This window comes from Gekko japonicus, unplaced genomic scaffold (assembly GCF_001447785.1).
Source record: "Gekko japonicus isolate JY-2015 unplaced genomic scaffold, Gekko_japonicus_V1.1 scaffold656, whole genome shotgun sequence".
NCBI lineage: Eukaryota > Metazoa > Chordata > Lepidosauria > Squamata > Gekkonidae > Gekko > Gekko japonicus.
The window spans coordinates 578,968-589,797 of NW_015168067.1; the positions used below are offsets into that span (position 1 = coordinate 578,968).

General features: G+C 43.9%; 1 protein-coding gene across 1 annotated transcript in view; it reads left to right on the forward strand.

The window, feature by feature from the left end:
• The window catches only part of TMEM38B (transmembrane protein 38B), a 37,622-nt gene extending 32,634 nt beyond the window's left edge, over positions 1-4,988 (forward strand). The window contains exons 5-6 of the mRNA XM_015414577.1: positions 1,088-1,205; positions 2,194-4,988. Of these exons, the coding sequence (XP_015270063.1) occupies positions 1,088-1,205; positions 2,194-2,406 (331 nt within the window). The 3' untranslated portion in view covers positions 2,407-4,988. The remainder of the gene's footprint in view (positions 1-1,087; positions 1,206-2,193) is intronic.
• Positions 4,989-10,830: the final 5,842 nt, after the last annotated feature.

Genomic DNA, 10,830 nt, shown 5'->3' on the forward strand with positions numbered 1-10,830 from the left:
GTGAGCCATTTAGAGTTGGTTAAAAGTGAATCGAGAGAAGAAAAATATTTTAAAGTTTTTGGGCATGCAGAAGGTCACAGGTTCAAGCCTCTAGTTAAAAGGCTCAAGTAATAAGGTGATGTGAAAGATTCTTTACCTGAGACACGCTGCCAGTCTGAGTGGACAGGACTGACCTTAATGGACCAAGGGTCTGATTCAGTATAAGGCAGCTTCATGTGTACATAGGTTGGTGCAGCTGTACTTGGGGACTGAGCTAGTGTGGTGCTGGTACTGTGAGCTAGGAACTTCACCTTGGCCATAAACTCACTCGGTGACCTAACGCAAACCACTATTGCCTCAGCTTCACACATTCCCTTCCATCTGTAGCCTGGGCACAATGCTGTCAGCCTGTCTTTAAAAGTTCTCGTAAGGATTATTGAAGTGGTGCACATGGACTGTTTTGAATGCTCCAAAGTACTTTATAAACTATTATTTATGACTGGCTCAGCAAACCCCGGGGGCAGGGGGGGGGCGGTAGATAAACTAGAAGTGTCCACATGGTAGGGATTGTTTCTCTAATAGATCAGCAAGCAAAGACTTTTCAAAAAGTTTCCTTTAGGGCAGATAGTTGACAAAGGGATTTTTTTTACTTGATTCACTGCTCCTCTTTCAACTGCTCAGTCTGCTTATTGATCAATTAAATTTAAATCAATGTGCGCATTAACCAAACCTTAATTTCAATGTTCTTTTGGAAAACAGAAGGAAGTACAAAGTAACCATGATTCTATAACTCATGGCTTGCAGAAACCCCCTTCCCCCAAATACTGTAAAATACCTGAATTAAAATAACCTTAGAAATTGTGCAATGATTCCTGCTAATAATGATGCCAGGCAGTTGGTTGGCTCCTGTTTGCACTCAGTAAATTGTCTCAAGTTGATCAACGGTTTGCAGCTCTTGTGAGCCTAAATCACTCTTGTGAGTGGTGACAACTGTTTTTTTTTTTTACAAATAATTAGTCACGTTGAGAGTTTTATTTCCTCTGTGCATGTGGTGGCAGAGTAGAACAGTATGCCTTACCTTTTTGTTCTTGTGTCTTTTCGTTCCTAGCCCTGTGAAAGTGAGCTTGGTAGGGGCAGTACTCTTCACAATGCAGCATACCCATTACCTTCCAGTAGAAGTTCACAACCTCATGTTGTTCTACACCATCTTCTTAGTGGTTGTCAAGGTAAGGATTTTTCAAGTGTGTTGCTGGTGTAATTCATAGCACTTATGTAAAAGAAACATTTACTTTGGCTGTTCGTAACAGCTTTTGGCCACATACAATAAATGCTACTACTACCTTACCTATTGACAATTTCCCCCCCAGAAATACACATTCATATACCAAGTCTATAATAGCTTTTAAATTACGTTAAGTCTGTATGGCATGACAGCCGTCCTTCCCCACAGAGGGATGAATAAGATGGCTTTGATCCGGAATCAACTTTCCAACCTCAGATGTAGCAGCAGCTTAAACATCACTTTGACATGACTTGTCAATCTGAATGTTGGTACTTTTGCATGATGGATTATTATTTTATGTTACGTCTGTGCTGCAGAAAGAGATGGAAGCGAGCCCTTTAGGAACAAAGATAAAAGACTTTCATAAATGAGTAATGCCATTAATTTGGGGTCAGTTCTTTGAAGGGCAACTTCACTTGACAAGATAACATCGTCCTTCACTCCCCCCCCCCCATTGCAGTTTCCCCATAATTACTATACTAATAGTATCACCAGTGCCCATATAATGGTATTTATTACCCTGGCAAGACCAGTGGAAGAGTTGCATAGTCTCATAATATTTAGGGATGTACCAACCTTTGACTATGGCTTATGGGGGTCACATATTATTTATTTATTTACAATATTTTATGCCCACCTAACTAACCAAAAGTGTTTTTCAAGTGGCTGCCTCTTGTAAGGAACAAGCCATAGTACTTTATGTGTGGTGAGGAGCAAACCATCCAATAATGTCTCATGGGGATTTTGCCACATTGTGTAACTGGGTGTGGGGTCCACCTCACTGGCAGTCCAAATGTGTGGGTTTGATCATGTCACGTGGCCTACAGTTTTGCCTAGAAATGATTCTGCATGCAGTATTATCTCGGCTGCTTCTGTTTTCAGTTGTGGGTTGACGTCCTGGCTATGTCGTCTTTTTTCTATCTCTTTTGCAGGTAGCCATGATGCTGACAGAATTTAGGACTTCTCCGTTTGCAGTCCTTGAAAATGCACTGGGCTCCTTCCTCTTTGGTTTTCAGCCAGTTTGCATGAAAGCAAAGGCCAAGGCCAAAGTATCTTATAATGGTGGCACTCCAGTCAATGAAAGTACTTCTGGTGGCGAGACGGGGGATAGCGTTAAGAAAAGGCATGCAAAGAAAACTGAATAAGGAACCCGCTGAGGATAGCACCTTTGGGTGGCCAAAAATAGCTTGTTGGTGGCCATACATGCGTTTAATGTTTCTCCTTCCCAATGATGTGAAATGACAATTGTGTATGAGGAAATTCATGTAGCAAGAGGCTAGCTCCAATTATCCCCAGAGTTCTGTCTGTTGTAAAGTTTCCTATCTATGCCCCATTTCACGGGGCTCCCCACAGACGACAATGCCCACGGACTTTTTGTCTGCTACTGTTGTGTGGCTCAATGGTGCCTCTGATTTCTTTTTTGTAAAACAGAGTTCATATTTGGATACTAGACATCATGTTAGATTATTCTTTCCTAATGTAAATGATAAAATGAGAGACTATATTTGATCTTACTTGTATGAGAAAATTTTTATTGTGGTTAAGTTTTCTAGTTAAGAAAACCAACCCCCTTGCTTTTAAGAACTTGGTTAAAAAACACATTTTTTAGGTAACAGTCAAATGTGACTGCTAAGACTTGGCTATTTTTTTTTTGTCAATGATAACTTATTTTAGGTACCATCCAGCCCACATTAAGCACTTCCAAATCCAGTGTAGGAGAGAATTTTGTGCTCAACTTTCCTGCTAAAATGAGGTAGGACTAGAAAGGGCTTGATCTTGGCTGGATTCTAACCAAGGGGTTTAATAGCAGAGGGTTTCCCCCTCAAGATGTAATTTATAAAAGGTTGTTTTAATCTAATTGAACACTGTGAAGCATTTTTGTGAAAAACTAATACACCCGGTGACTGAAAGGAGCGATAATTCACTTGTACCGTCAAACTTCAGAAACCAGCTTAGCCTGTAGTCGCTTCCTCTGAAACCTCTGATTTTCTTAACTCTTGTTGTTTTGGTACCAAATGCAGAAGTTTAATGATGTCCATGCTTGGCTTGAGTCACAAGAAATCTTGTAGTTCGATCTTTCATAAGTTTTTAAACTTTCCCCTAAGTACTCATTCAGATCACTTTGATACCAGATGATGGCTTGGATCCAATAGAGCACTTCTGTGCCGGTGGGGAATGACTTTCTCACCTCCCCCCTCCCACTGCAGCCCAAAATACTCCTCAAAATTCAGTTCCTGGATGTCCCCCCAGCAGCATTTCAAGGGGTATTTTGAACTGCAGCAGCAGCAGCATGGGAGGTGGGGAAGTCAAGATCTATGGGTGGAAATTTCCATGTGTAGAAATGCGCCTTTGGATCCAAGCTGATGGTAAACGTGAGCTTCGTTCACCCTTCATGGATGGCTTTTAAGAGGGCAATGAAACTTGTAGAGAAATCCATGTGAATTACGTTCATAGGGCATGAAAGTTCATATGGCAAGAACTTCATCTAGGACTTCATCTAGGAGGAACATGGGCCCTTTCTCCAAATACAGCACAAATTATTCTTAGTGGAATAGAAAGTGCATTCCAGAGAAGTTTTTCCAAACCATTTGGAGCACTAGCTATCTGGTGCTAGCTGGAAGTAGGCTAGACCTGGACAGCTTATGACCCACCAAACCAAATGCAATTCATTAGCCGTGTGTAGTCAGTCCCCAAAGGTTTGATAAATCTGGGTTTTTCCCCCCTGACTCTGTGGGACTACAAGAAGAGGAAGGTTGTCAGCCACAATATATGGTCAGTGCTCTGCTACTGGCTTGTTGGGTCACAAATTATGCAGGGCTGGTGAAGGATAAATACAGTTTTATCCCTTTCTCTTGCTAACAGTTTGTCTGCATTGAGAACTCTTCTGATCAAAACTTGGCATTTTGGGTGGAACACTAGTTGTAAATATGGTACATAGAAAGAAAGATTTTTTTTTGATTAAACGGAGGTGACTTCCACGTCACGGTGCTGAAGAACGGAGCCCAATTTAAAATGAACAAAACTAGCCAACGTTTGTGGGCACATCAGCTGTCAGGATGGGTGCCTTAGGGCCCCTGAATATTTAGAAAGCATACCGAACCAAGCACAGATTATGCTCATATCTTACTTTGCTCACTGCAAAACAGAATCCTTTTTATAAGAAACTTAAGGATTTCATCCAGGTCACACCTGGGTGTGGACAGGAGGTGTGCAATGTTCAAAATGCCAACTGTTCACCTTTTGCCTTACAGCTTTGGGTGGGGGGCTCAGTTTAACATCTAGGTGGTCAGTTCTGGAATGTTGTACATGACTGGAATATCACAAAGTGTTCTGGATGGAAATGTCCATGTAGTATTATGTTGAATTCAGTTACCAGACAGCTGAAAAACAAACACCAGCAAACGTATTTCTAACACAAGTGTTTTTTTCCCTTCATGCTGGAAAACTCAGTGATGTCTTTGGGCTGACCAAGTGTCTTGATGCTTTTTGGTACTAGATTTTTGTACTGAGTTTGGTGCTCTCCACGCCACTTCAACAGTAATTGCACTGTTGTTGTTTTAGCACAAATTGATGTGAAAATGTATTTAAAATTATTGTAAAAAGGCATTTATAGTTGGGCAGAAAATAGTCTGCTTTGTATTTGGATTCACTCTGCATTTACGAACCTGCTATTAAATGAAAAACTGAAACTTCTGTTATTAGTATGATGGGTAGATATATGGACATGAGAAAATAACTTGTTAATGAGCAATACAGATATGTTTCCCTGTTCCGTGAGGACTTTTGTTCATCTTCTAAGTTACAGGAAAAGTATTTTGTTTGTATATTTCCCCCCTACTAGTTTAGACACTGAGATTCATGGTGGAAAGCTGACACTACAATAGTATGCAGAATCTGATTTCAGTGCACATACTGGGTAGAAGAAGAAAAAGAAGAGATTGTATTTATACCCCGCCCTTCACTACCCAAAGGAGTCTCAGAGCGGCTTACAAACTCCTCCCCCTCCCCCTCCCCACAGCAGACACCCTGTGAGGTAGGTGGCGCTGAGAGAGCTCTGACAGAAACTGCTCTTTTTTCAAGAACAGCTCTTATCAGAACTATGGCTTGCCCAAGGTCATCCAGCCAGGTGCAAGTGGAGGAGTGGGGAATCAAACCCGGTTCTCCCAGATTAGAGTCCGCTCATTTAACCACTACACCAAACTGGCTCTCATCTGCATAGGATTGTTCTGTGAATCTTTGGCTTGATCTGTTACAGTTTGTTCTGTAGTAAGGATCACACTGGACTGGAGGAACATCACAGCTACATCCCAACAAAAGCCCATTTTTGTGGTGGATTATGGACTGCTAGGTCAGTGCAAAAGTTATGTTCCCTTACAAATGTGAATTTCCTTAAGCTAGTAGAAAATATTTTAGTAATCTGCTTTTAAGGCCAAAGATACCCAATGATATCAAACTTAATTTTCAAAAGAAGTATTTTCAAGGACTCCAACACAATAAAAATATGAAACGGTATTACTGATGAGTGTTTATAGTGTAGGGATGCAGCTTTACAGGGCTCTCTGTGTAAGCAGTAATCCCAGTGGGTCAGATCCAAAGCATTGCTTCCTGAGTAAAACTTGTAGAAGTAAAACTTGTAGAAAACTGAGTAAAACTTGTAGAAAACTTCTCCCCTTTCCTGTCTTGCCTAAACCCACAGTGCTTGGGGGGTTGGGGAATGGACCTTTAGGAGCAGCATAGGTGACAAACAGGCCACTTCCACACTGTCATTTTTGTTCCTCGTGTAGCTGCGGTGGCTCAAGTGGTTAAGACGCTGAACTGCAGGCTGTGGAAGGTCGGTAGTTCAGCAGTTCGAGACCCGGGTGCCGCATGACGGAGTGAGCTCCCATCTCTAGTTCCAGCTCCTGCCAACCTAGCAGTTCGAAAGCAAGAAATCGCAAGTAGATAAATAGGTACCACTTTGGTGGGAAGGTAACAGCGTTCCGTGCGCCTTGGTCACGCCGGCCACATGACCACGGAAATGTCTTCGGACAGTGCTGGCTCTTCGGCTTTGAAACGGAGATGAGCACCGCAACCCTGGAGTCAGAATAGACTGGCTTTCGAGCAAGGGAACCTTTACCTTTTATCCCTATTGCTTTGGGTGTGTCCCTGCCCCCCATTTTCCACATGTGTTTTGCTCCCTCTGGGACTATTAGAGAGAGCAAAACACATTTTTTGGGGGGGGGACCCTGAAGCAATAGGGGCAAACAAGTGACAAAAATGACAGTGCCGAAGTGGCAAAACCGAGGGGCTGTGGTGGGAGGAAAAACCAGCCAAACTCACAATGCCAGTGGGACTACCGTGACACTGCCAGAACGGCAGGGTTTCTTTTTTAAACCCAACCCAGTGTTAGTTCGTATTAGTGGCTCACAGGAGCAATCTCTTACTCATTCACTTCCCCTTCACCTCAGAAACACAAACGGAAAGCAGTTCTTGCTGTAACTGATACATCAACAGAAGTGCCAAAACTCTTGCGATGAGGTGAACACAAAAACAGCTCATACTCCAGTTTTCATAATACCGTGCTTAGTTCAAAGGTTCCGCCCTGACATTCAGCATCTTCATGAACTGCTGCTAACTAGACCGATATTTTCTCATTTTAACTGTTTTTAACTGCTGTTGTTTATATAATCTATTTTAATTGTTGGACCTGTTGTGGTTACCCGCCCTGAGCCCACTCGCAGGAAGGGCAGGATACAAGTCAAACAAATAAGATCTTCCAGTCAAAACGATCACTTCTCGCTCCAAGACATATGATCTGTCATACCAGCTGTGATTCACTCATGGGGGAAAAAAATCAGTTGTTTTCAAAGAGTCAGTGTAGTGTAATGCTTAGAATGTCTGGCTAGGATCTGGGAGACCTATAAATTTGTGCCTATAAATATTTTAAGAAATAGGTTTAAATCCCCTTCCTGCCATGGATCTCTGGGTGATCTTGGGCCAGTCACTTTCAGCCTAACCTACCTCACAGGCATATCATGAGGTTACAATGGCAGGGGAGAAAACAACGGTGAAAGCTGTTTTGGGTCCCTATTGGGGGTGAAAAGTGGGGTTTTTTGGGGGGGCAAGATACATCTGAGGTCATAACCTGCTGAAAGGATCTGTTTTTTTTTAAAAAAATGTGAACATGGTCCCTTAGTTTGTGCTTTATCATTTTTCATGCCTTCTAATTTAGAAGGCTTCCTCACCTTCCTAGTCTGTATTTCTCTTTTTACATGAGGATTTACTTTAAGAAGTAATGAATTGGAGGAAAGTGAAGCACTGCACTTCCAAGCTGGCCTTGTGAAGAGAGCAAGCAAATTTGCTTTCTGATTCTTACGGGTTTCTTAAAAGTCAACACTCAAACGTGTAAATAAACTAGATGCGTGTGTTCTTTCTCTGCTGTATTGGTATGTGTAGTGTGTGCGTGTATGTGTGTGTATATATATATATATAGAGAGAGAGAGAGACACACACACACACACACACAGAGAGAGAAAAATATATTGACAGAAGAAAGCAGTTCTGCAGCCACTGTGTGATTTCAGTTTTGGCTGCTCATTTCCTTGCCGAGAGTGAATTTCCTAGACTTAAGTCTGGCAGCTTCAACAGTTTTGCACCTTGCCCTCCCAAGCCTTTCCTGTCTGGAAGCAATTGAATTTTTTCCCCCCAGTGAATCACAGCTGGTATGAGAGATCATGTTCTTGGAGTGAGAAGTGGTCGCTTTGATTGGTAGAGCCAATCTCATGGAGAGCTTTGAACATCGGGGCAGAACCTTTCGGCTGAACGCTGTGTTCTGAGGTGAGCCGAGAGTCGAAGAATTCTGAGGGGTTATGTTCCTACCAGCCTGTCATACTGAGCAGCTCGGTTGCTGTGTTTTGTACTTGAGTTGTTTCAGGCAGTGTAGCTTCATTCCCTAGTAGTACGATAGTATTTAAAGTGCGCTTAGTTCTCTTCAGTTATGGGGTAGCAGCTTGGGAACTGGAGCTAGCGTGGTTTGACCTGCTAGCGCTCTGTCTTCAGACCACCAGCGAGCATCCCATCAATCCAAAGGCATTTTCACGCGTTCTGTCAGTCTGAAGGTGTTTTTCACGCTTAATAACATTGGTTTTCTAGCGCTTCACTCCTGAATGTTAGCGGTGTAGAAAACAGAAAAGAGCCTTTCTTCCTCCAAACTGAACAGACAGATCAATGAGCCTTGTGTTTAATTTCCCCACATGGCTGGCCCTGCTGTCAGGGTGAGGTGAGGTGGCCCACCTCAGGTGGCTGATTGTGGGGTACTATTAAAGGGCGATATATTGTCTATTGTTTAACTGACAATCATTTATGACATGTATTTCAGCACCATGGGGTAGTGTTTGGAGCTTCTGTTGAGAACATCAAAATGTCTTGTGCTTTTTCAAGCATCGGAGAAATTATTTCAGCATTAACTGCGTCAAATAAGTTACTTCAGCAGCTCTGTGCAAACAAGTCAGCATCACGGAAAAGGGTATGCTTAGGACCTGGTGCTGAGGCAAGACCTGACGTGTGGGGTTTCATCAGTATTCCTCAATACCATGTTATGTGAAATACTAAACACACACAATTCTAATACATGTATTATGTGGGGAGAACTATTTTGGCGTTCTATCCTTTTAAAAGAGATATGTGAAAATGGGCAGTTGGAGCTTTTCATGGCATGCAGCTAAATAATATTACCTGATGACTGCTGCAGCTCAAACTCGAAGGGGCAACTAGCACAACCACTGTAAAAGCTGGCAACTCCAATGGCAATGGGGCCACCAGGACTGGACTTTGGGGGCACTGCCCCTGCTAGGCTGGCTCAGAAGGGGACCCCCAAATGCAGGTTGTAGCCAAAGATGGGTGACTTCCACTCAGTACATGTCCATCTTAATTCATTCACTTTCTTTCCCCAGTACATTCTAGGAGTTGTAGTACCCAAAACGTCTGACATTAATGATGAATGGACATTGGCTGCGAGGCATTTGCAAGCTATTTCACCTAATAAAGAACTAATAACTAATAAAGACTTGGCGCTCTGCCGTGACCTCCCCGCCACAGTTGAAACAGTGAGTGAACTTGAGTCCCCTTGCACGTCTTCGATTCTGGCTTTGGATCATTTAGCCCGCTCAGCCCGGAAGAAGTCGACAGACTACTTATGACTGTACGCCCAACCACAAGCAGCATTGATCCGTGCCCCTCCTGGCTCATTAAAGCGGGCCATGAGGGGTTTCGAGGTGCCCTAAGGGAGATTGTCAACAAGTCCCTCATTGAGCGGCAGTTCCCAGGGGCACTCAAGGAAGCGATGGTCTGTCCGCTCCTGAAAAAACCAACTCTGGATCTATCTGATGTTGGGTGGCCAGTCTGACTGCGGCCCGGATGATCTGGACTGGGTGTTGCAGGCTGTGGCTGGTTGGCTTAGACTTAGCTGGCTGAAGCTAAATCCGGTGAAGACGGAGGTCCTGTGCCTGAGTCGGGGTGGTTCGGGGATGGGGATCCTGCTCCCGGCTTTCGACGGGGCGCCACTAGTGCTAGCATCAGAGGTTAGGAGTCTGGGAGTGCTCCTGGACCCCTCCTTAACAATGGAGGCCCAGGTGGCAGCCACTGCTAAGTCAGCCTTTTATCATCTTCGGCTGATTCGGCAGTTGGTTCCCTTCCTCGACCGTGACGACCTGGCTACAGTGATCCATGCAATGGTCACCTTGTGATTAGATTACTGTAACGCTCTCTACATGGGGCTGCCCTTGTCGCAAATCTGGAAGCTGCAACTAGTGCAGAATGCCACAGCCAGGTTCCTGATAGGTCTCCCTAGGTAGGAGCACATCCGGCCGGTGCTGAAGGCACTGCACTGACGGCCAATAGCATACCGAATTCGCTTCAAGGTGCTGGTACTTACCTTTAAAGCTTTATATGGCCAGGGTCAGACCTACCTGAGGGACCGCCTTTCCCCATACATACCCCAGAGAGCACTACGGTCGGGGTCACAACACCAACGAATTGTTCCAGGCCCTAAGGATACCAGGCTCGCTGCTACCAGGGCTAGGGCCCTTTCAGTGGCGGCTCCTCACTGGTGGAATGAGCTTCCGGAAGAGATCAGGGCCCTACAGAACCTTGTGCAGTTCCGCAGGGCCTGCAAGATGGAGCTCTTCCACCAGGCTTTCTACTAGGAGCCGCCCTCCACTACCATCAACTATTACTATCAATAACATCTCTGGTGGGGGCTGGCCCTGTCATGGGAGACTGGGATACTACTAAGTCGGGATCTTAGTATGTCATCTCATAGTACGCTATCTTAACTTATTGATTGGACTACCAAGGCAAGCACTTTAAGGAATAATGTATGATTGTTTTAACTGGCTTTAAATGTTTTATGCTAACCAGCTATATTATGCCGGCAAATGTGAGCCGCCGTGAGCCCGTTCGCGGGGAGGGCGGGATATAAATATAACTAATAAATAAATAAAATGAATGGGGTAGAGGTGACCTAAGTTCAATTTAGGCTGTAGATTTATACTGCTTAACTGAGCTACTGTTGAATGGGAGGATATTTAGGT